Genomic DNA, 27,500 nt, shown 5'->3' with positions numbered 1-27,500 from the left:
CTCCTTTTCTCTCGCTATTCTCTCTCTCTCTCTCTCTCTCTCTGACTGAAACAAGGCAGGCTGAGGCAGCGTTGAACAGTCATTATTGACCCCGGATTATGAAAACTGATTTACTCCCTCATCACAGCCTCTTTCCACCCTGTTGGTGAGCATCCACTGCGCTCCATTGTTTTCTAGGAGTTCCTTTAATCCTCCTCGTCCACCCCAGCCTAAACTCTAAACCTCTCTACTTACAGCACGGGAAGACAAAATGGCCCCTCATCCAACCTCAGACAGCCAATTGTGTGCCTCCAAAGCTCACACCCAAATACACAAACACACACACACACACACACACACACACACACACACACACACACACACACACACACACACACACACACACACACACACACACACACACAATCAAATACACACACGCAGACATGCAGACACACACACACACACACACACACACACACACACACACACATTCTTACGGCTCATGTAGGCACACATGATACGATACAGGTAGAGGGGCACAATGGGGGTCCCTACACACAGGACATGCTCATTTAGAAGAGAAAGTTTACTAAAGAACAAACACACGTAGCACTGCAACGGAGGAAACAGCAGATGATGCGCAGGAAGAAGGAAGATGAGGAGGAGGGGTGTTAACAGCTACACCTTCAGATGAAAGAACACTTGAGAAAATAACAATAACATGCTATATCTGGAGAGGGAGAGAAATAGAGAGAGATGCAGAGGAAATGAGGAAGAGGGAGAGATAATAATAATAATATATTTACACTTTACATTCAGAAATCTCAAAGTGCTACAGAGTTTAAGAGAGAGAAAAAATAAAATAAAAAGGGGTTGTTAAAACATATAAATCATAAACAGTAAAAGATAAGTCTTAATTAATTTTTTTTAAATGGGGATGGGGAGGGAGAGATGGAGAATGAGAGGCAAGAGACGGAGAGAGGGAGTTAACCCTGGCCAGGTGTAAACAACAGAACCCCCTTCCACTCTGCCCTGGCGGCTGTGATCCAGCCATGGCCTGGCCCCCCTGTGGGTTCTGGCTGCTGTCGAGCCCAGTCTAGACAGAGGAGGTGGAGTAGGAGGAGGTGGGACCACACCGCCTCCCCTATCTAAAGGCTTCCCTCGCTGCATAGCTGGCTAGGGATGGATTAACCGCTTCAAGCATCGCCACCTCCCCTCCATTCAGACATCAGTCTACCTCCCTCCTCCTCTTTGGGCTCGACGAGCACCTCCTTCCTGATCACCCACACCTCCTCCTCTCTGAAAGCATTCTCCTCCGCTCTTAACTCCTCCTCCCTCCGATGCATGCCACCTTCTCTTCCGCCTCTCCGATCTCCACCTTTTCTCTGACCTCGCCCTCCTTCTCCTCTCCTGATCCCAGTCTTGTTTTTCATTGAGTTAGCATTGACGTTCCTCATGGTTTGCTGTCTAGACGCCGCATGCTCGTGAGCTGGGGGGTGTGGACGAATGCATGGCGGGCACGCTGGAAACTCACTCATTTGTTCATAAGTGTGATTCGATTAAGGGGAAAGTCTTTGACGGAAATGCAATAAGGCTCTATTAGTGGGCCCATCAGGGGGGGATAATGATTTCAAACAGAAAAGCCTTTTCCATCTTGCTCTCTAATTCACGCTGGCTTTGCCTCCCCATCTGCTCCACAGACTGTGATGCAAGTAGACTCCTGGACCTGTTCTAAGTACATATATATTATTAAAAAATAAAAGTATTTAGTATTTATTTTATGCATATAATATATATATATATATATATATATATATATATATATATATATATATATATATATTCATATGTATTTATATATTTAAGAACACAGTACTATTGGGGGGCGAAGCATTGGGATGCAATCCTAGTTATTGAAGAAGAACCCAATTAGTTCCCCTTAAGATCAGAACAAAGGAAGAGGAAACGCGTCACCGGGGATCACGTGGTCTTGACAACCACTGGGATCACACATGAACTACAGACAGCTCTGCAGTCCCTGCCTGTTCTAAATCTATAAGGTGCTGGGAGATTAGGGTCCCAGATCAGAGGGATTACAGAGGATGAGGACCAGATTATACGAGCTCAGAGATGTAAAATTACAAATCACAGAGCTGGTGAAAAACACACCTGCGTGGTAAACACACATATGATGAGGGACACAGAATGAACACGGCGACAACAGAACAAACAGATGAGTATTCCTGAAGGAACGAGGAAACAGAGAAGGAGGAGGAGGAAACCTCGGAAGAACTGGCTCATCCTCAACACAGAGAGAGCAGAGGAGAGGAGGGAGAGGAGAGAGAGCAAATCAGAGGAGAAAGGGGAGAGAGAGGAGGGAGGAGAGGGAGGAGAGACGAGAAGGGCAAGACAGTGGAGGGAGAGAGAGCAAATCAGAGGAGAAAGGGGAGAGAGAGGAGGGAGGAGAGGGAGGAGAGACAAGAGGAGCGAGAGAGCAGAGGATATAAGAGAGGAGAAGAGAGACGATGGAGGAGAGAAAAGCGATGGGAGGAGAACGGAAAAGGAGTAGAAAGAGGAGAAAAGAGATGAGTACAGGGAGAGTAGAGGACAGCGTGCTGGGAGAGGAGATAGGAGAGAAGAGAGAGGAGAGAGGAGAGAGACTCAGATCAAAGGCAGCCTCAGCAGTGAGTCTGTTAGATTCAGGATTAATGGAGTCCAGGGGGGCCTGGACGCATGTGGGTACGTGCACACATGCTTGCACACAACAGCTCACGCACGCATGCACACAAACACACAAACACTATCCCACTGATACGATTCAGCTACCAGGCAAGGCACTTTAGTGCACTGTTTTCTCACTCTTCCTCCATTTCTTCTTATTTATTTTTTCAAGAATAAGCATCTTATTTCCACCTTTCTGCATCTCTTTCTTCATCTTTTCATCACCTTCCATCATTCTCAATCACTCAACCTCTCTCCGGAACTCTTCACAGTCTCTCCACAACTATGTGATGTAAGCTACACTCCCAAACAATCTAATTTTAACAGTAAGTTCTCCTAATTACAACACGATAGAACACGGTAATGAATTTAATATTGTCCTAATAAGTGGACCTCACATTAAAAGGATCTGCCTTACACTGTACCATAATGGTTAGTACACAAAGCCCACAACCACACATACCCACACAGCTGTGCATGCATGCAGGCAGGTGGGAGAGTAGCGTACTGTGAGCTTCAGTAAGCTCAGGGAAATGTCATGAATGCAAATGGTGGCGGTGAGGCTCGGCTGGATGGCTTCACACGGGGAGCAAAACAACACATATCTCTCCTCATCTCCTCTCCTCACTGCTCACCGTCTCTTCTACCCCCCTTCTGCCTTCCACTTTTTCCCCTTCTTTCTTTGCTCCTCCTCCACTCCCCCTCTGTCCTTTCCTCTTCTTATCTTCACCTTATTTCCGTCCCTATCCTTTCCTCTCCTGTCCTGACATCTCCTGTATTTTCCTCTCATCTCTTCCTCTCTGCCTCCCCCATGTCCAATTCAAACCCCTCGTCTCAGCCCTCTCCTCCCCTCTCCTCTCATCTCCCTCCTCTCCCCCCCTCTCCTCTCACCCCCTATCCTCTTCTCCCCCTCCTCTCCGATCAGAAAAAATAAACATCTCAATCTTGGCTCCGCATTCCACTCCGATGACCACCATGTCCAAACTCCACATGCACCCCTGCCTTTACACACACACGGGCACCACTCAAGTACGCATCAACACACACAACCACACACACACACACACACACACACACACACACACACACACACACACACACACACACACACACACACACACACACACACACACACACACACACACACACACACACACACACACACACAGCAGCCCTGTGGGAGAAAACCACAGGTGCAGGTGAATCTGAAGCCAGTGGGTGGAAGATGCAGCCTGGCAGCAGTCTGGTGGCCCTTGATTGGTCAGTGAACAATCTGGATGGCTTGTGATTGGCCACCGAACAATCAGGGTGGATGCTCAGCTGCTTGTCCTGTCGATGGAACAGCTGGACACCAGCGCTGTGCACGCATGCCTGGTGTGTATGTGATAGCGTTTGTGCATGTTGAGCGAGTGTGTTTGTGTAAGTTTGTGTGTGTATGTGCATGTGAGATACTGTCTATGCGTGTGTATGTCTGTGTGTTTTGTGTGTGGGTGTGTTTGCATCTACGTTTGAGATAGTGCTTGTGAGATATTGCTTGTGTGTGTGTGTGTGTGTGTGTGTGTGTGTGTGTGTGTGTGTGTGTGTGTGTGTGTGTGTGTGTGTGTGTGTGTGTGTTTGTGTGTGTTTGCATGTGCATGGTGTGTGTCATAAACTATATGTAAGTCCAGAGCAGTGGAGAAGGAGCCTGCAATGGAGGTGATCTTCTCTCAACCATTTTGATTATCTTTCCTTTTTTCTCACATTTTATTCTCTCTCTCGCTTTTTTTCCCTGCTGCAGAGGAAAGCTCACTTCATCACACGAGATACTGAAACACACGCACACACACGCACACACAGACACACACACACACACACACACACACACACACACACACACACACACACACACACACACACACACACACACACACACACACACACACACACACACACACACACACTCTGGCTCACACAACTGTAGTTCAAGATAAAAGTGGTCAGTATGCAGGGCTGTTGATTTGGAGGCAGGATGATCACTCACTGAAACAGGAAACAGGAAGCGTCACTCCTCCTGAATGCTGATGTAGTTGTCTTGGTTACGACTACAGCGCTTAACGAGACACAGCTAGCATGCATGATGCATGCAGTGCTGCTGTAGCTTACTGTTGCTTTGCCTTTTCATCTCCACAAGAGAGTAAACACACGCACACGCACACACACACACACACACACACACACACACACACACACACACACACACACACACACGCGCATGTGCACACATATACGCGCCCACACAGAGACTTATCCTGAGCAGCATCATCACAATCTAGGGTAGGAGATTTAACGTGGATGAAAAACTTGATCCTCCTTCGTCCTCTTGGGAAGGGGGAGGAGGAGGAGGAGGATGAGGAGGGGGAGGAGGGGCTTAGAGATGAGGCAGAGGCCCCACCCCCCTGGGAGCAGATTTGGTTTGAATCAAGCCAGATTGTGATCAATTTCTGGGACAGATGGACGGTTGTTTCCAGGATCACTTGATGAGAGTATGTTGCCGTGCTAGCCTAGCCTACCCTTTCCTAACCCAGTAGCAACAACTAACTTACCCAACATTAGCCATGCTAGTCACTTTCAGATATGACCTGCGACAAAAGCCATACTTACCCAGGAGCCTAAAGCACCATGACACCAAAAGACTTCTCACGCAACACCAGCCTTACTGACCCATTAGCTTCATGTCACCTGCAACCCTAGCCAAACTAATCCAGGAGATTGATTAGCACTATCCACGCTTAACCAGTAGTTTCAGCTATCACCTATATACCATCCTAATTCGGGAGCTTCAGCTGCTCATGTGACACTAATCAGGCTCACCCAACATCTTAAGCTATCTCCCCAAGCAATGACCAAGCAAAACCCAGTAGGTTCAGCTAGCTCATGCAACACTTGCCATGCTAATGCTCTAGCTAAATTTAGCTCCCGCAAAACTAGCCATGCTTACCCAGTAACTTCATCTACATACCCTGCTAGCCTTTACCATAATCCATACTAGACCACTTTGTTCAGAGTTCAGCTTCAATCAAATGTGTTAATTTAATTGTGCATTTCGCTCGTAGAACATGTTTACAAATTTACAAATGCTGCAAAATCGTTTGCAGCATATGCACATTCTATATTAATTTAAAGTCACAGGGGGGTAGAAAGCTAAATACTGTACTTTCTCATCTGCAAGGACTACAACGTCTTCTCGCTCTGTCAAAGGTTGGGGTTGTAGAACAGCTCAGACTATCTTACAACACTGCAATCCAAAAACAAATCTGTATCATTATACTGACTACATTTCTCATTCATTATTTTCTTAGAAAAACTATAAAAAACAACATAAATATAGACCCAGAGGATAAGCCTGTGCTTTTTAATGAGGCTGGGCTTTAACGTGGAGAGACGGTTTCCAAGAAACACCCACCAGCATTAAAGCAACGTCTATCACACATGATTGTTTACTTTCCCAGCCCCCACCACAACTCCATAATGGATCTGTTGTTGTTATACCCTTGTGTATGGGACCTCAGAGACCAGCAGAGACCAACATAGACTAGCCAAGTCAGGCTGAGACCAGTCGAAACCTTGAGAGACCAGGAGGGACCTGCGGAGACAATTAGAGACTAGCAAAGACCAGGATCATTTAGAAGAAACCAGTAGAGACCAGTATAAACCAGAGTCAGACCATGGGAGACCAGCAGGGACCAACTGATGTCATCATCAGATGACATAATCAACAGGTGACTGTTACATCCTCATGTAGCAGCCAAAACTACAGTATGGAAGTGAAACTGTGACCAGCAGTTAAGACACGAAGTTTGCATTGCTTACCCCACATTGTTTCCTTTAAATAGCAGTGGCAAGACAACCTTCAATAGTTTTTCAGCCACCGCGCAAAAACTTTCTCGCCACTACTTCTTAGCAACAACAACACAGTCCATTAACCCGAGGTATAAACACCATGGAGTACAAACACTATGTAGTGGAATAGTTTGTGGTCAAGATACCAGCTTTGATGGATGTGTCTCATTATCTGGTGCTGAACATGATAGCAGAGTTTCCATCTGATTTGAGAGTTTATCAACAGGCGGCGTCTCGGCTTACTCTGGCGCCCGGGTCCCAACTGGATACGTCCAAATCAAATCAGCTCCCCCCCTCCTACCCCTCCTCCCTAACTGGTTTCATAACACTGACCGGGGGAGCTGCCTCACCCCTCGGTAGTGGAACAGGAGCCCGCCGCGGGACAATGAGAGTCGGCCAATTAAAAGAGCGTTGGCATGGCAATCCCTCATAGAGTTACCATGTGACAGTTTAATTAACCAATCCTCTTATCTTAATTTACCAGGATCAAACAGCAACAAACTGGGGTTATCGGAGGAAACCACTCACAGTTACAGCCCACATAGAGGCACACATAGTCTCCCTCATCTAGTATATCTAATAGTCTCTCTGTGTGTGTCTCTCTCTGTGTGTGTGTGTGTCTCTCTCTCTCTCTCTCTCTCTCTCTCTCTCTCTCTCTCTCTCTCTCTCTCTCTCTCTCTCTGTGTCTCTCTCTTTCTCTCTCTCTCTCTCTCTCTCTCTCTCTCTCTCTCTCTCTCATATAACCTCAATATCCTCTGTAGCATACAGCAACTATAGCATCAGTAGCATCTATAGATATCCAGATTCCCCAGACACACCCACACAGCATGGATCACATGCTGTGTGTGTGTGGTGTGTGTTTGTTTGTGTCTTTTTGTCTGTGCGAGAGAGAGAGAAAGAGAGAGAGAGAGAGAGAGAGAGAGAGAGAGAGAGAGAGAGAGAGAGAGAGAGAGAGAGAGAGAGAGAGAGAGAGAGAGAGAGGGACGGAGCGAGAGATTGTAATTTTTCTGCATCTATATGTGATAACCACTTTGTGTGTTTATATGTGTGTTACTGTGTGTATACATGTGTGTGAAAAAGCAAGCACCTCACCACCTCCCACCTCTACTTTCTGCTGCTGTTTGTTTCTTATCCCTCATCTCTGTGCTTCTGCTCAGCTCCTGTTTACTGCTGCTGCTCATATCTCTGGGGCAACACCCTGTGCTATGGTTTGGTTTATAGTGTGCATTGTCACGTTTTTCTTCAAGTTTAGTTTTATTTATATTGTTTTATGTATTGTTCTATGCACTTGTAATGTAAACCACTTGGACATTGTACATGTGCAGCCTTCTCCTGATCCGACATCTACACCAATTTAAAATTTGTATTCATACAAAAAGAAACAAAAAAACAAAGAAACAAAAAACTGGCACTCCCAGGTCTCAACGTCTCCCAACACTCACCACCTCCCTCTCATCTAAATGTCCAAATAATCCTCCAATGTTCCTCACTCGATCTCCCTATCATCTCCCATCTAAAGATGTAAACATCTCCTGGTGCTCTTCAATTTCTCCTTTTCACCACCTATCTGAAGATCATAACACCTCATAGTGCTATTTCATGCCTCCCTCCATCTCGATAAAGATATAAAAATCTCCCAATGGTCTGCGTTGTCCCTCTATTCTCCCATCAAAACATTAGAAAATATCCTAGTTTTACCAACTGTATCCTCCTCTTCTCCCTTCTAAAGATCTTAACATCTCCTCTCTGCCCTCTTCTGATCTCTGGTGCAGAGGGAACATCTAAAGACCCCCGCGGCAGAGGGGAGTGGGGGGAGGCGGTCTGGCCGGACACAGCATAAGCCACAGTGGTTTGGACACATTACCGAATGCAGAAACAAAAGGAACTCACAGACAAGAACAGACGTATGAAAACACACAAACACACAGACACAAACAGACATGTGAACACACACACACACACAAACACAGCCCCACACAAACACATAGCCATCCCCCTATCACCCAGACACACACACACACACACACACACACACACACACACACACACACACACACACACACACACACACACACACACACACACACACAGTTTGTGTCCTTAATGCAGTGCAATGTGAAGACCCAGTGCCTCAGGGTAACACAAATACTCACAAATATTCACAAGTGCTCACAAATATTCACAGCCGTGGGCAACATAACATTTTGCTCTACCATCAAGAGAGCAACACACACACACACACACACACACACACACACACACACACACACACACACACACACACACACACACACACACACACACACACACACACACACGCAAATGCACAAACCCACACATACTTGTTCCTCCCCTCTAAGGAGTCGTTATAGGACGTGTCCTCAGAAGCCAAAGCATTGTTCCTCCAGTCAAACCCTCCACGGCCTAATCTATATTCATGATGGCACATACATTATGTCATCAACTCCCCCTTCACACGCACGCACGCACGCACGCACGCACGCACGCACGCACGCACGCACGCACGCACGCACGCACACACACACACACACACACACCAATGACACAAAACCAAACACACACACTAACACACATCTCTCAGAAAAAAAGTAGATGCATCCCAAGTCAAACTGCTTCCCCATATTTAAACTACAAACATCTACAGCCTACAAGTCATGTTTATTCAAGCTGCTGCTGACGTTACTCTGAACCAAGCACACCACCACCAAATACAACCACCGTTGTACTGCTCCTGTACAGAGATCTTAGGAAACATATGGCAAATTATATAAACATCAATTACGGACTCTGGCAGCAGAAGAACAATTGATTTGTAAGATGTATTTGGGGCATTGTCTTTGATGTGGAGGTTACATCAGAGAGGTAGCGAGAAGGAATCAGATTGTAACACCTGGAGCTAGGGATGGGTACCCTTGGTATTAAACAGGCCCTGAGAACAAATTATTAATTACCGTAGTATCGATAAGCTCCGACTTTATCGGCTCTGCCCTCTGTACTTGAGAAACAAAGAAAATATATGTATTATTTATTATTGCTACATAAACGTTATCTTGCACATTTTATCCCACCAACTCTGTTTTTATTATGCAATTCGATTTAAGCATTCGTCAATGATGCCTTTTCGCTCATCCCAATCTAAGAGAGATCTCTCTCCCTGAGCACCTGTGTGCAAGACGGGGGGCTAGTAGTTTGGGTCTTTTTGCGGATTCAGATCTTCGGATCTTGTTCATTCAGATGAACAAATCTTATAATGCGTGTCATGTACGGTAGTCTGATACCTTTGTGCATATACTGAGTGATAAACGGTAACACTGTGAAGAGATAGGGGGCTACGTCAAAATTTGTTAGACAAGTAGACAAACAGTACACGATATAGCCAACATTCTCATTTTCATAATGCATCCTCATAATTAGGTTTATTTTGAAGAACAATCTGCACATGAAGTGTCTGAGGGTCAAATAGGTTAAGGGCCCTATTTTAACGGTCTGAAACGCAAGTGAGAAGCGTGAAACGCAAGTAGCTTTGGGGGCGGATCTCTGGCGCTGTTGCTATTATACCGGCGGATAAATGAATCTAGCACCCGACGCAAATCTAAAATGGGTTGGTCTGAAGCCCGTAGGTGTGTTTTGGACATAACGTGCAACAAACCAATGAGGCTTCCATCTCCCATACCCTTTAAGAGCCAGCGCATTTGAACTTGACCAGTTGATATTTTGTGCGTTTGCAGTCTCTGCTGAGACAGATGCATGACCACATGAATTTCAAACTTCAAATGGCTCAGTTTATGGCAAAATAATAGGCCTCATTCAAACATGGAATAGCGTTTTCTTCTACAACTTCAGAAACAGAGTCGTCATGAAAATTTCGGCAAAGAGATGTTATATGCTGACCTGTGGCCGTTACTGTGGTTCTATTTAATGATGTGTGGCAATACATTAACAAACATAATTTGATTTCTTACCAGTATTGTATACATTATCTTTATCGACGTATGTTCATGATATGCATGTATCGCCCCGTTAATATACATTGCCATGGACTTTATAATGCGTTACATGTTAGTTTGCGTGTGTTTAACAGCTAGATCCACACACGCACCAAGCATCACCCACATTCATTCATTCTTTTAAACACTCACTCGCGGTAAAACGTGTATGTATTCTCACGATGAAATACTCATCAATCCTAAAAGTTATGGGCTTGTACACGATGTCTGTGTCCAGAAAATATGTGTTTGCTGTACGGTGTTTGCAGATGCAGTGATTTAAAAGTACAACTCTTTACAAATGTATCAGCTCATTTTTCCCGAATAATTTAGCCATCGTTATCATTTACCCTAAAACGAGATTTTGTTTTAGAAGGCTGGGATATACTTTGCTCGAGTTTATTATTTTTATTATTATTATTTAAACGCATGGCATAGCCTACTACATTGTTCATTCATGTAGTCCCTCTGGGACACCAACTGCGCTATCCGCTAGGCCATTTAGACGAGGTCTATGCCGGTCAGTGGCGCAATTGCTTTATTGATCTGTAAGATAGCACCATGTATCATTTGTGATGGAACACGCCCCTCTGCTTTTTGTCGACACGCCTCTCAGGGCGCAAGAGTAGTGGCGCAAGTTTGCTGCGGGGGGAAATCAGGTTTGCGCCGGGTGCAAACTAGCAAAGATATATGCTTCGGTGTAGAAAATCAATTGCACTGGGTGCAAGAAAGGGCTCAAAGAGTTATCTTATAGAATAAGAGTACTGTTAAAGTATTGGATCGATAAGCAGTATCAATAAGTGTAGCAGTAGGTCTACCGTCAAAACCTTTAATGATATCCATCCATACACGGAGCGTTATGCTAGCTAGCAGCCATTACCGGCAATGACTTGGCCAGGCTCCTGGTGGGTAACCGGAAGAAAGACTACATTAGCCTTATTCTGGCTGATTCACTATATTCTGGCCTCTCTACACGAGCCCTATTCTGGCCTACCAACACTAGCCCTATTCTAGCCCCGATACACAAGCCCGAATCTGGCCTCGCCCCACTAGCCCTATTCTAGCCCCGCTAAACTAGCTCTATTCAAGCCTATCTCCACTTATTCTGAACCAGTATCGATTTCAAGGTTGTCCTGTTAGCCATGAATGGGCAGCCCTCATAACCCCTTGTTCCTGGCTATGCCGCGATCCAAACTTAAGCTCAGGGGTGGCCGCGCGTTAACTGTTGCAGCCCCTAGATGTGGATCAGCACCCCCTCTCTGTCAGATCTGCCCCCTCCATTGATTCCCTTAAGTCCAGGCTCAGAACCTCCTTCTATGCTATAGCATTTGGATCCGCCTGATATGGGTTTAGCTGTCCCTATGCCTATGATGATTTGAACCAATGCACAACCAATGTGTGTACTGTTGCCTAGGCTGATGGTTATGTTTTTAGTCGTGTTGTTTTTTACTTGCCTGCTCTAAATTGTACAGCACTTTGGTCAGCGTGAGCTGTTTTTACATTTGCTTTAAAAATTAATTTGACTTGACTTGACTTATCATGTTGTAAAATATGGAATAACATAAGCAAAACATCAAGTCATTAAATGATTGAGATGCAAATGAAATGCAAATGTATGACCTGAGGCATTCACACTCACCCACACCCACAGACACACGCACGCACAAAGATACACTGGCAAGCAAGTGCATAAACACACACACACACACTCACCCCCACACAGATACACACAGTTACACACAAACATGGCCAGAAAGATCTTAAGGACACTTGACATTGTCTGCCTCAGACATTACAGCAAGGCTGACTACAGAACCACCTCTTCTCAGAGAGGTCCATAAGAATTCTTAATTGTTTAATAAAGCTGAACCTCTCCCTTTACTCTATCCCTCGTCCCTCTCTCTTCCTACCCCATATCCTCAATGCACGTGATTAATAAGTGTTACCAAGGTTAATCATAAGGATTTAATATGCAATGTTATATGTTCAACATTGTTGAAAATATATTTGGTCATACAGTCAACCTTGAGCCATTGTCTCCCTGCTTTGAACCTGTACCTGCTCCTGTATTACGGCCCATATCACCTTTTATTGAAATGTGTTGTATTTTTCAGTGTGTCGAAATAAACATATAAAAATGTGGGAACATAACACAACACCGCAAATACAGCACTACTGATACACTACAATCCTAATACTTATTCAGATGGGAAGCGCAGACACCTCACTGGTAAGAGTAGCCACTTCAACACCTCTTCAAAAAAGCCTAAATATACACCAGAATACACACCTGTTCCTCACATAAAAGTAACATCTTACATAAATATTGCGTTACAACACATCACAACCAGACAAAGCATGCAAGCCATTAGATGCTTAATAAGCCTGCACTGGATGCATTAGTCTGCCATTGTTCAGGGCAGAATGTTATTATAAAGTGTTGTTCAGTAAACGATGATGAGGAGAAATAGGAGACAAATAAGAAACGTGTGAAGGAACAATTTTGGATGCATGACAACTGGATTGCTCTTTCTCAAATATCCACGACTACATGTTTACGGACACGTCACACACACACACACACACACACACACACACACACACCCTTATAACCACACAGGGGCTCACACTCACATGCAAATAGACAAACACACACACACACACACTTATTGACATTAAGAGTGACATCCAGAGCATACACACAGAAATATATAGGAACAGACACACACATGCACAGACATGCACTCACATGCACGCACATAAATACACACATGCAAACAGACAGATAGAAAAGTGTCCCGCTGTCCTAACATGGAGGACAGATGGCGTGTGGGGTGCTGTGTGTGTGTGTGTGTGTGTGTGTGTGTGTGTCTGTGTGTGTGTGTGTGTGTGGGGGGGGGGGGGGGTGGCATGCATCCAGGAAGTGACAATGTTTTATTAATCTCCCTACCGCTGCGCTGGACACCGTGTTATACCTGCTGAGAACACTCACACACACACCCACCCACCCTGCACATACACTGTGGGACATGCATAATGTACTTACCCAGAAACACACACTCGTGCATGCATGTATGCAGGCACACACACACACACACACACACACACACACACACACACACACACACACACACACACACACACACAGACACACACACACACACACACACACACACACACACACACACACACACACACACACACACACACACACACACACACACAAACACACTTATTTACATTGAGAATAACATACAGAGCACACACAAAGTAATGCATAGAAACAAACAAACAAACAAACACACACACACACACACACACACACACACACACACACACACACACACACACACACACACACACACACACACACACACACACACACACACACACACACACACACACACACACACACACACACACACCCATAGCCACACACAGACAACTCCCCGGAGGGGTACCAGCCTCTGCTGTCTGTCTGGCAGGCTCAGTGTGTCTGAGCCTGCAAATGCATCCAGCAGGCCCTGGGGCGCCATCCTCCATACGTCCAGCGATCATCAACCTCACTTACAGCACACTCACCCAGCAGGGGCTACGCTCACACAGCAGGGGCTACACTCACACGGCGCTTCGTCACTCTCACATCGCCGTGGCTACTTCTAGCTGGCCTGTGAACCCCTTGCAATGTCTTTTGTAAAAGTATTTATTATGAACGCTTACCAACAACGGTGTATTTTTTTTTTAAGTGCTGTTGCGAATAAGAATAACAGTGGGTGTTGTTTTCTCTTCACTGTGCCAAGAGTTGGTTTCTCAATATTTTGAACACCGACAAGCCAAGGGAAACGTGTTTGGATTTTCAAGCGTTTCTTTTAAACCGCTGTCACAGGTGAGGACAAGACGTGCGGGTCGTTAAACCGGTTTGGCAGGGTTTTGGTTCACTGGAGTCGCCGCTTGTGGAGATGAGGATGGTGGAGGGAGGAGGGAGGTGTCGGTACAGGGGTCAGGGGAGGGGCGGCTGTGTTTACAGTGAAAGCAGCAGTTCTGTGTGCATGTGTTGACTACAAACATAGAAAAACGCAACGTAAGAAAACGGCAGTTCCCCTGCTGCCAAGATCTTAGAGAAAGCAAGGGCTCCTCTTCCAGATCACACAAACAGCACAAACAACCGCTAATCCCAGACTCCCAGAGCGCGCAGTGGAACACGGCTAGCATCCGTACGTCGTCCCGACCGGAGGATGAAGAGCGATGAATAGAAGAGTAACTTCCCGGACAAACTGTTGTGTCTCGCGGCTAATGGGACATTAATACAAAAATACTTTCACTTAAATTCTCCACGGCTCTGACTGAAATAATCCTCCCGCACTACATGCCACGGCTTAATATATCACCAGAGGACTCTCCCTTCACGGCTAGTAATGGCCTTTTCCTGCATTTCATTTTGACTGCTTCTGTTTGTGTTGTTTGTTATTCAGTGTGTGGAGCATTAGGCCATATTACAGCGTCCTTGGCAGACACCAGTGTCTCCTCATAGGGGGACTTCCAGCCTTTCAAATGTCCCTCTCACAACCACTAACACGCCAACCTACCCGTGCTGCACAGGCAAGACAGCCTGGTAGTAAGGCTATTCCAGCGCCAGCCTTAAGCTTCTGGGTTCAATCCTCAATGTCCAAAGTCTACCTGGAAACATCCTTAAGCAAGAAAGTCTTAACCCCACCTGCTCCTGATGACATGGATCTGAGATGCCTAATTAAAACAGCGCATCCATCCATCAGCATTGGGTCTGCCAGGTTGAGGGGGGTCAGTGTCTGGACCCACCGTGGGTCTGACTGGAGTACTACGGACAGACATGGGCCTCCGTCGTCACAGCCATGGCGACAACAAAGAAATTTCATAAAAGTGTTTGTGTTGAAAGAAAAGAGACTAATCCTGTAAATCTCCCATAATGAGAGAGTGAAGAAATCCTGACTGTGACATTTTCCCCTCCCACCGCCCAAAAAAGATTTGAGGCTTTCTGCGGGATTCTGTAAGCTAAGCCGCAAATCGCCTTCCAGCCGCGAGGTTCTGCCTGATCCACTAAGACCCGCCAGCACAAGATACACACATCACACACACTACATATTACGTACCCACAAACACCTCAGCCACTTAGGCCCCCCAACACAAGATACACACATCATACACACTACATACATACCCACAAAAACCACAGCCACTAAGACCCCCCAGCAAACGATACACACATCATACGTACCAAAAAACACCTCAGCCACTAAGAGCCCCCAGCACAAGATAGACATTACATACACACTACATACGTGCCCACAAACACAACAGCACAGTAGGACCCTCAGCACAAGACACAACAAACGCAATACACACACAACCACATGGCAAACCGCAACAAGGATGGTGCACTCAATCACACACACACACACAAAAACACATGCACTCACACTGTGACCACACAGATGGGTGCCAACTCAAAAAGACAAATACAGGCACATGATTCACACATAGACACACTCACACGGAGTCAGAGTGAGTGATAGCTCTGGGAGGACTCGTCTGAAAGGCAGATTGTTCTCATCTCGGCCCCCGCAGGAAAGCGGCGAGTGATGACGGCGCTGCCAAGCAGCCAATGGGAGAGTAGGCAGGAGATGAGGACGGCAGAGGAAGATGAAAGGATGAGGGACAAATCCTCTCCATCTCATGGCGCGCAGCATCAGCAGCAGGAGGAGAGAGAGCACCCTGCTGCTCCAAGCGCTTGGCTCTGTCTCCCCCCCCCCCACACACACACACACACACACACACACACACACCTGACACTCGACTAGCTCTCGCTTTGTGAAGTGGGGTGAAGTGGGCCCATTGTTCTGCAAACACCCGGGACTGGGAGGACAGCGGGGAGATAAAACGCAAAACCTTGCCACAAAAGTGCGGAAACACCAAAGAAAAGGCATGAAGAAGAGGAATGGAAGGTTTTTCCGGATGGTGACGGGGTTGAGCACCACAGACAGATGCGCTGTGGTTTGGAGGAGGACGTGAGCAAGAGCGTCGACCAGATGATCGGCTCCACGAGAGGCCCCCAGGGCGGCCGCCTCGCTGAGACGACTAGGATTGGGTGTAGGGGGCCAACGTCGGCGCCTGCGGCCCCCATTAATCACGTTTAAACAGACAGATGTGCCGGCTTCACGCGACGCTAACGCTCGGCCATATGCTACCTGTTCACAGGCGTGTTTGCACGCAGGCTTGTTATGGAGCTTTCCACAAGGCAGATGCTCATCCATTAACCTGCACAACAATTACTTTAATGTCGTGTGAAACAGGAGAACATTACAAAATGTCCTTTCCCTCTCAAGCGCGCGCTCTCTCTCTCTCTCTCTCTTCGCTCGCCTTGCTTTGAGGACGCTGTGGATGCACATTATGCTAAAACAAACAAACAACAAACATTTTTTTTTAACCTCCCGAATACTAATGTTTGAATGAAAGCTAAACTTCACAGAGCCTTTGTTGTATTCGCTGGTGCATGACAATTTGAAACTCAGCCCTTTTAGCAGAAGCTTTCATCCAGAGAGACGTACTCTGAATACAGAGACAGGTCATTAATCAGCAGGTAGGGGTTTGACGGTGAATACAGATACTGTTCATTAAGCAACAGGTAGGATTTAGATAGTACAGAGAAAGGTCATTTAGGAGCAGGTAAGGGTTAGACAGAACAGATACAGGTCATTCATGAGCAGGTAAGGGTTAGACTGAACAGATACAGCTCATTCATGAGAAGGTTGAGGTTAGACAGTGAATTTAGAGACCGGTCATTGAAGACCAGGTAGGGGTTAGACAGTGAATATAGGGACAGGTCATTAAGCAGCAGGCAGGGGCTAGACAATGAATACAGAGACATGGCATTATGGAGCAGGTAGGTGTTGGACAGTGAATACAGAGACAGGCCATTACGGAGCAGGTAGGGATTGGACATGGAACACTTTGAACACTGTTACCACTAAATTATCCCGCCCAGGAATTAATTGAAGGTTTTATATGCAAATTTCGAAAGGAAATACTGAGTATATTATGCTGTATTTGTTTCAGTTTTTCATTCTTTTTTAATTTCTGTTTTGAATCAGTACAGAATACTTAGTAAGCATTGGATAAAAATGAAATTATAAGACATCAGGACTCTGCTGTTCTGTGCTGAGCTCGAATGCTTGGATATTTATTGTTCTATGCTGGACCATAAAGCGAGAATATTTAGACTCTAAAGCTTGGATAATAACTTTTTTATCCCGACTCTAATGCTTGAATATTTACTGGGTTTGAGCAGAGAGTTTAACTCAAGTCAATCAGGCAAACGTTGGAAAAAACAGATTATCTCTGCTTTGATAGAAGTCACTGTTTGTCCCTCCAGGGTCTGTATGTGACTATATGTGTGTGAGCATGTGTGTATGCTGCACGTGATGGTTCCCCCAGGATCCTCTAAGTCTCTGCTGACCGTGGAAGTGTGATTACTGGCAGCAGCTCCATGGTAAACACACCTTTAGCCAAGTCCCTCTCGCAACTCATGTGTGTGTCTGTACGTGTGTGTTTGTATGTGAATGTTTGTCGCTGTTTTACCATGTGTGTTTTTTCATGTGCACACAACATTAATGTTTATGGGTGTGTATGCATGTGTTTGGATGCTGGTATGAAGGAGATAGAGAGGGAGAGGGAGGGCAGTAGAGAGATATAGCAGAACAGAGTATGCAGATGTTAACAGAGCCTGAGTGTTTTTTTTTTGTGATTGTGTGTGCCTCTCTGTGCCTGCGTGTTTATGTTTGTATGTGTCTGGGTGTGAGCCAGTGTGCGAGTGTGTGTGTGTGTTTGTGTATGCGTGTGTGTGTGTGTGTGCGTGTGTATATTTCACCCAGCAGATCACTTGCAGTTGGGAGATGAAGTCGGAGACAGGAGGCCACCTTGGGGAGAATCAGAAACCTTTTAACAAATAAAAGTAACAGCTATACTCCGCTGCACAAAGAAAGCGGCTGCATTTATCTGTTTCATGAAAAATGAATGATGTTGAAAAGAGTGGCCTCACCTCGCAGAGCAATAAAGGGTTATTGAAGGCCACAGTGGCAGGGGAAAAAAAATTAGAGGTTACCATGGCTACGAGCGCGCAAAGGGCATCGGATGTGTCCTCTGACCAGTAAATAAAAGCGGGAATTGAACTGTTTGCTCATTATCTTACTACAGATTAAAAGAAGGAGAGAAAATCTTGCTGCTCGGGTGGAAGTGTCTCTGTCTTTCAGTATCTAAAGAAAAGAAGAAGTGACCCAGTGTTCTAATGAGTTCAGTTTGTCTTTCAGGGTCTCAGGAAAAAGCAGCCAAGAGGTGGCTGGGGAGAACATATCTCATTCTACTTGGAGCCCGTCATAGAAGGCATCCTGATGCATATCCTACTCCTATGAGTGTCTCCATGTTATACACGGATGTTACCTCAAATCTTGACTGACATATCTTAAGTCTTTCATCAGAATCACTAAAAGTGTTTGGTAAACGAACAAAGTTATTGCATCGCATCAAATTCCTGTGCATGGGAGGTATTTCGCGCCCTTGTTCACAATGCGAGAGGGGGGTAGAGCTCAGGAGCTGAATCGACACAGCTTTGTTTCCTCCTTGAGCCCTATCGACTGCGGCCGCCAGAAACCAACCCCCCCCCGGGGACCAGCGGGAGTCATGGAAACATCATTCTCAAACAACGGCTCTCCCACCGCCCGCCAAGTCTTTGACCCCATACCGCGGCTCTGTGGAAGGACCTTTAATTATTAATGCAGTTCTACTAAGTTTGCCAGCTAATAAGACTAAGGACGCCAGGGAGGAAATCATTTACACCAGCCGACGTATCCAGCTACGAAAAACAACCCCTGGTTTGATGATTTATTTAGAAGAGGGGAAGTAATCTCTGTGTCTGTGTGTGTAACGTGACGCCCCGCCGCACAGGAATCTTGTCGGACTGAAACGGCAGGGGAGCCGGAAGCGAGTGTGAATTACCTCTGGGCCGTCTTTGAGTCTTCCTTTAGAGTTAGTATAAAGTTATTATTATGCCAAGGCAGCAGAGTTATGATGGGATATAAGGCCAGGGCTAGAACCGCAGCCCCAGAGTTATGTAGGGGTACTATGCCAGGGCTAGGTCTGTAGAACCAGAGAGTTATGATGGGGTATTATGTCAGGGATAGGTCTGTAGAACCGGAAGGTTATGATGGCGTCTAAAGCCACGGCTATTAGCTTAGCACCAAATAGTTATGATGGGCCATTATGCCACGGATAATAAGTAGCGTAACACCATGACCGCTTAGGAACAACCAAATTTCAAAAGGTTTCAATAAACAAGAGAGAGTGAGGCACTTAATAGCCTATCAGGTTTAGACTAATATAATTGCCTGCTGACATCTCCAGGTACCAACAGTCCTCTGCTGCTGTTCAATTGTCACAATTAAAGAAAATATCTGCAGAACATCCGCTCACTTCAAAATAAACACACATACACACACATGTACGGACAGAGCAAACAATAGAAGGACAGAGATGAACATATCCTCACAGCCAACTGTTCCACAGCCAATAATAACACCCAGTGTAAACAGCCACAGTCTATGCAATAATCTGTTTGTGAATGACTGTGCATACATATGTGTGTGCGTACAGTTGTAGGATCTCATGCAGATTTAACTGAACACGTTGAGAAAGGTGCTGTGTTTGTTTGGGACTCTTTTTTATGATACCACCACCTTCTACTGGGACGCTGAATCGGGACACATTATAATTTTTTCATCCATTCAATCTCCATCATTAATCAGCCCTTATTCTCCATCATGAATCATCATTATCAACCATTATTATACATTATTTTCTGTCACTTACGGTCATTATCATCCATCTTTATAAACCATCATTATCCATTTATCATTATCATTCAACATTATCCTGACACTCATTATCATCCAACGTTATCCTTACCATCATTATCGACTATCATTATTCATTAATCTTTTTCATCCAACATTATCCTTACCATCATTATCGACTATCGTTACCGATTGATCATTTTCATCCAACATCATCCATCCATCATTATCAACCATTATTATCCATTGATCATTATCATCCAACATTAGCAATCCATTATTATCCATTGATCATTATCATCCGTAATTAGCCATCATTATCCATTCATCACTATCTATCATCATCAATTATCGTCCATCATTTTCCTTTCAGCATTAACATCCATCCTCATCCATCATAAGCCATCATTATCAACCGTTATTATCCATCCTCATCCATAATTATCGTCCATCAGTATCAACTGATCCATCCATCGTTCGCCATCATCTCAATATACATCCTCCTCCCTCTCAAGCGAGGCGTGAAGCGATGTGATTATCGCAGTGCACCACAGTCTAATTACAATAGGTCATCCACAAGCCTCCGTGCCCTCCCTCCCTTCACCCCTGTGTGATGGCCACTTCTCCTCTCGCCTTCGTTATCTCCCGCTCCCCGCTCTCTCCTCGAGCTGTTCTTGCTTTCAGTCTCTGCAGGCACATCAATTAATCACCAATTAAAAACCACCCCAGAAAAAAATGCATTTGATATGCTTCAGCTTAATGAAGACATTTCGACCAGTTTGGCAAGCCCAATTAATCAATTAATTAGCGAGGGACACCGCGGCGTGGAGCATGAACTGCTGGGTGTTTGCGTGACCAATGGATCACCGTTTCCGAGGTTGGCTCGGGTATCACCGCCTTTACCTTCCTACTCGCTCATTTATATGACCCCTGCTTTTTACTTTGGGCTTTTATTTTGCAGTGCTTTATTGTTTGTCTGGGACTTTTTACGAGTGTCCTGTTGCTGTGTTCCTCCCCAGGTGGCTGTGTGCAGACCTACCTGTTTAAATAAAGGTTGGCTACAATGAAAAAAGTGGGAGAAAGGCGGGAGTAGATTTATGGGGGAGAGTAAAAGGGGTCGGGATGGGAAGTGGGGCGATGGAGGATGAGGTGTAGGGAGAGAGAGGAGAGCGAGAGAGAGCCAGACTGGGGGCGATAGAAGCTGGGATGAGAGAGAGAGAGAGAGACTGAGGGTGCTTATGGAGTTACTGTTTGCTTTGTTCACTTTTACTGCTGTTGTTGTTACTCTGAATGAGGCCACAACGTCCCTAGAGCCAGAGAGAGAGAGAGAGAGAGAGAGAGAGAGAGAGAGAGAGAGAGAGAGAGAGAGAGAGAGAGAGAGAGAGAGAGAGAGAGAGAGAGAGAGAGAGAGAGAAACATATCTGTGTTTGAGTCTGGTTTGAAGAGATGGAGGTTACTCATCATGTGAAACAGTACATGGAACTCATCCAAAGCACTGTTGTACCACTGTGTTGATCTCCCTACTCTACCTATATTGCTACAACGTCTGAAAGCCAGGCCTGGCTAGCATGCAGCATGCACTGAGATGCACCCACATGAACACATCAACATAATTGCACACCTGTGATCACTGCTTCCTAGAAATGCTCACGCTAGCCAGCTTTAAACCCTAAACAAAATTCACCTACACACCCACACCAAGTACAAACAGTGGTGTGTTATTGGTTAAACAAAGCCAGATGCTTGGCAGTAACCGTCAGGTCTCACGTTCATCGGTTTCCCCAAACAAGCTGAGAACACAGCAAAGGATTATGGGAAACGCCAATGGGAAACGCTGTGACAATACCAGCAGACTGAATGTGTGTGTGAGTGTGTGTGGGTTTGTACATGTGTGTTTGTGTGTATATGAGACACTGCCCTTGTGATTGTGTGTGTGTGTGTGTGTGTGTGTGTGTGTGTGTGTGTGTGTGTGTGTGTGTGTGTGTGTGTGTGTGTGTGTGTGTGTGTGTGTGTGGTTCTGTGGTTCTGTGTCAGCGTGAGATACCGTAATTCAGTGTGTGTGAGTGTGAGTCTGTGTGGGAGACACTGTGTGTGTCAGCGTGTGTGTGTGGGAGACACTGTGTCTATCAGCATGTTAGTCTGTGAGACACTGGGTGTCAGCGTGTGTGTCTGCGTGTGTGTGTGTGTGTGTGTATGTGTGTGTGCGTGTAGGTGTGTGTCTGGTAGACACTGTGTATGTCAGCGTGTGTGTGTGTGTCGGAGACACTTTGTGTGTCAGCGTGTGTGTTTGCGTGTGAGACAATGGGTTTGTCAGTATGTGTGTGTGTGTGTGTGTGTGTGTGTGTGTGTGTGCGCGTGAGACACTGTGTGCCAGTATGAGTGTGCCTGACAGCGCATGCGAGTGTGCGTGTCAGCATGCATGTGCATGCACGTGCACTCTCTCCTGTGCACTGGGCTGTGAACAGCAGTTCTTCAGGAGGCTAATAGAGAACACACAGACGGGTGGATGTGGTGGGAGACGGAGGGGTTTGGCAGCCAGACGGGTGGAGAAGCGCCTACGTCTAATCTGGCCCAGCCTGTCCGCCAACCTCGCCCGCTCCGTCCCCACATGTACAAATGTGATTCTTCCTGCCCCGCACGGCCCATTACATGGGACCGTTTTCGGAATGACAAACATATGGAGTGTTATAATTGGCCAATCCCTCTTGCCAGAGTGTAGCCGGTCCTTTCTGCTGAAACCTGGTGGAGAACCGAGCCAAACACCATCGCTGCAGAACGCTGCCTCGCACCAACCCAGGCTGTCCTTCGGCGAGGACGCATTGCGCCGTCTGTTTGGTGGATTAATAACACCATTAAGGAGAACCCGTGTTCTTTGTTCGTCTGCTGCCAGATCCACTCACTGGCCTCAGACTGACGCTCCCTGTCTCTGTCTCGCTGTGCGGGCTCGTCGTGTCTCAGAGTTTCTCAGGGAATATCTCCGTCAGCTGAATGGAGAGAGACACTATGCCAGCGTATGAAGGCACCATGTTCCCTTGTCTTGTAAGACTGTGAGGACAACCAACGTCAGGGGGAGGGGAAGGGAGGGGAGAGGAGGGAGAAGATGGATAGAGAGTGGGGCGGGGGGAGGACGCGAGTCCCATCGGAAAATTCTATCTGAGTTATTATTGCTCTACATGTGTCATGTGTTATCTGCCCGAGCCGGAGCGCTTGCAGTCATAATTTATATTTAGCGTTGCGGTGCCATGCAGCTCCACTAGAGAGCTAAGTTGCGTTATCCGTGTTCCATTATCAATGTTTCAGAGTGGAGTAGGGGGCTAGGGACTGGAGAGTCGGGGAGGGGGCCTGAAGTGGAGGGTCTTATAAAAGTGTAATGGCCTTGTCTGCTTTCATAAAGGCACGACGTGTTCAGAATTCAGATGTAGAAACAGAGACAAATAAACTGCGCATGCACTGCATTGCACACATGCACTCTCACACACGCAAACGGACACACACTCACACACACATACACTCTGGAACGCACACACATATGCAAACACACACACACACACACACTCTAACACACGCACTGACTCACGCACTGACTCAGACCAAAAGCAGGGGGCGGTACAGCTCCCAGTGGCCCTTGGGCGCCTGTGCTGTGGCGACGTAGTGTGGGGCTAGTCTCGGACTCACCCTGCTCCAGAGGGGGCGGCTTGACGCCGGTGGCCTTCATCTTGAGGGCCTCCTTGGCGGACATGTCGCAGCAGGAGCCCTTGTTGGTGTCCTGGTCGCTGTCTGCCTGGTCGCTGTCTCCGTGTCCGCTGTCCCTCAGGCTGGCGCGCTCCGGGTCTTTAAACGTGGAGCTGCTGGGGAGAGAGAGACGCGGGAGGTCAGGTCTATTTATTTGATTGTATTCGTGTCCCCCCCGTTGTCCTCTCTGAGAACCCGCATGACAGCACACTCCCACCCGTGGGTTGGCATTGCTTCGGTTCCGATGTTATTGAATGTTTCTGTGGTTTCTATCTTCATATCTTTATTATTGCTTTTAAATGTTTGTTTTGGTGTTTTTTGTAGTGCGACCTGGATTATGAATCACTGCTGTGGGGATAATAAAGAGCTCGCTACTCTGCCCTAAGTCCTCAAATAGGCTCAAAGGAAAAACTAAAGCCCAGAGGGAGAAACCTTAAGAAGGAAGGAACAGATTCCTCACCTTAAGCCTACCTTCCAGGGACGAGTAGGTGCTGAAGGGGGCGACGGTAGTGAAAAACGAAGCGGAATGGGAGGTCGAGGAAGAATAAGATATTTGAAAATACGAGATAAGTAACTGAATGATGATGGGCTAGTCGGTCTATCAGCACTAAAATGTTTGTAGACACTCGACTGCTGTCGATCATCTCTTGTTCTCCGCCTCACTTTGGTCCTTGTGCTGAAGGATTTGATGTAGCAGCAATGAATTTGAAAACCCATATCACAAGTAAATAAAAGCCTTTTCTCAATTATAATATCCCTTTATTATCCCATATTTCCTTCCACACAAGTCTTACCGTTATCAGGAGTGAAAACATCCTCTGCTAACCCATTACTCTTAAGAGCCTGCGATCACAAGGGACCGGGGGAACTCGCAAGAAACAGAAGATAGAAGACGTTTGCAAAAAATAAAATAGAATAACGATCAAGGGATTCCCTAAGCGCCGTGTTGTAATAGCACTTGGCAGCACCTTTGACAACACAGACGATGGGCTTTTAATACAGCATACATCTCCATACATACACAGACACACCACCGGCAGCCGGTGGAGGCAAGGGTTTCACAAGCGCTCCGCTGTCAGCCTCAAGGTGGCCACGGCCGGTGTGGTTTGAAGTCTTACCTCTGAACAAACTGCTGGCGGCTGCCCATGTAGTTGGACTCAGTGGGGAAGCTGTCCGTCTGCGGAGGAGGGGGACAGAACAATTTAGTGACAGGGGGAGTCAGTGAGGGAACACTATCACGGGGGACGACAACAGAGGTGGAGCACCAGGTGTTTTTTATGTTGGTGGGATTGATGATTGTATGTGTGAGGAATTGGAGATTCACTCCAACATAAGACGCCATCCATACATCCTTTTTCGCGGAATACTCTATGATGTGTGGTTGTCTTTGTTATATAAGAAAATGTAACCTCTGACCATGATCGTTAATAATAATAATAATCCTAATACGAATACTTCATACCACACCTTCTTTATACACACTATCTAATGTCTATATGATGTATACTTGGGTAGATAAAAGAGTGTGCTATTATTGGATACATTATATGGCTAGGATGCTTCTGGAGAAGTCCAACTTGTAGTGATGATGAACTGCAGGCTGTTAAAAGAGGTTATTTGAAGTTTGACCACGGGCGAAAGAGATGAACTTTAAACTGAATACTTGTCTCTTGGGGGAAGGGAGGTGGGGACATGACCCAGGGAAAAGATATGAAAAGGTAGAGCCTGGGAGTCTGAATGAATCACAGTTCACACTACACCGTGACCTTGCTTAGTGTTTGTTCATATATATAAATATATGTGCAATTAACTTGCTATGCATTCTACTCCTTTGTTTTGTTCTCATATTTATATTGCCAGAGGAAGCAGGACTCTGATTCCTGGGTCTCTGATTTCTTCCACTTGGTTTTCAGAAAACAACCACATGTGTACCAAAAACACAAAGGATTCATGTTGCATAAATCCATACCATAACACACACACACATACACACACACTACACACACATTTATCTTTCAGTCAGACTGTCACACTAAGCGGGTGTTAAATGTTCATCAATCAAAAATAACACACACTCACACACACACACAGACACACACACACACACACAGACACACACACACACACACACACACACACACAAACTAAGACACACACACAAACATTTCAAACAGTCCCCTCGTATTTCATTCAGTCAAACTGGGTCTTTCCCTCCTTTTCCTCTCCCCCTGTTGCTCTCTTCTCTCTATTCTCCTCTTTCTTCGGTCATTACCTCTATTCTCCATGTGTGTCTCTCTTCTTTTCCTTGCCTCCTCCCTCACTTTTCCTCCTTCTGTTAACTTCTATCTTTCCCCTCTCTCCCTCATCTCTGTTCCTCTCTTTTGTTCCAGCTCTATCTCTCTTTCAACCTCTACACAAACACACACACACACACACACACACACACACACACACACACACACACACACACACACACACCCCCCCCCCCCCCCCCCCCAACACAATTGGTCTGATCCATGGTCTGTTCCCCTCTCTCCCTCTTTTCAAAAGCGTCTATCTTCTCTCTCCTCCTGGGTTCCTCTTTTTATAACATGCTCTTTTCTTCTCTCTCTTTCTCTCTCCTCCTCCTAGCTCCTCTCCCTCTCTCCTCCCGCTCTCTGTCACCCTCTCTCTCTCCTCTCTTTGCATTAACCTTTATCTCCTCCCTCTCCCCTCCCTCCCCTCTCTCCCTTTGTGTCGGGCTTTCTCCCCCTCCTCCCTGTGGGTTATTACCAGGGAATATTAGTCTTTTAATCATGTTAATTAAGATGATGAAAATGCCACTCAGATCCCGAGAGCTCCGAGACACGGGTGATTCTCCCAAGTCGTCACGGCACCACACGGAGCGTAGCCATGGCAACGCAAACACAGAAATAGATATCTACAAAAAAAATGTAACAACGTAAACAGAAACAAAGGCAGGAGATCAGTGTGTTAATAATTAGCGGGTAAATAAATTCCCACAAGGGCAGTTGCTGGCTTTAATTAGATCAGTATGGAAACATAGGGGTGTGTTCTCGCATTACCATTATACCACTGAACACCACAACTCAAACGTGTAGAACCACAAACACTATGGTGTATTGAATCAGCATAAGTACTTCAAACCACAACCCAATATCCATGCTCTAAGAACCTTACTGCAGGGTCACCGGTCTCCCACTACATTTAGCCAAAACGCATTTACCGCAAGTCCTACAAATTATGCCGGGAGGTTTCTTTTATTCACACTCCCCGTAAAAAAGTGCGGTGCTCAATGTAC

The 27,500-nt window shown here is 46.1% G+C and overlaps 1 protein-coding gene across 5 annotated transcripts in view; it reads right to left on the bottom strand.

Annotated features, from left to right (window-relative positions):
• Positions 1–27,500, bottom strand: part of pcdh17 (protocadherin 17) — a 67,419-nt gene that overhangs the window by 14,078 nt on the left and 25,841 nt on the right. For 3 of the 5 annotated variants that reach the window (XM_056607275.1, XM_056607277.1, XM_056607278.1), the window contains 2 exons: positions 25,318–25,376; positions 24,143–24,315 (listed from right to left, as the gene is read on the bottom strand). In XM_056607275.1, coding sequence (XP_056463250.1) covers positions 24,143–24,315; positions 25,318–25,376 — 232 coding nt within the window. The remainder of the gene's footprint in view (positions 1–24,142; positions 24,316–25,317; positions 25,377–27,500) is intronic. The other 2 variants (XM_056607276.1, XM_056607279.1) reach the window with 1 other exon arrangement.

Source organism: Gadus chalcogrammus, chromosome 14, assembly GCF_026213295.1.
Source record: "Gadus chalcogrammus isolate NIFS_2021 chromosome 14, NIFS_Gcha_1.0, whole genome shotgun sequence".
In the NCBI taxonomy this organism is placed as follows: Eukaryota; Metazoa; Chordata; class Actinopteri; order Gadiformes; family Gadidae; genus Gadus; species Gadus chalcogrammus.
Note: the sequence above shows the minus strand (reverse complement) of the source record. Positions and strands in the feature narration are given on the sequence as shown.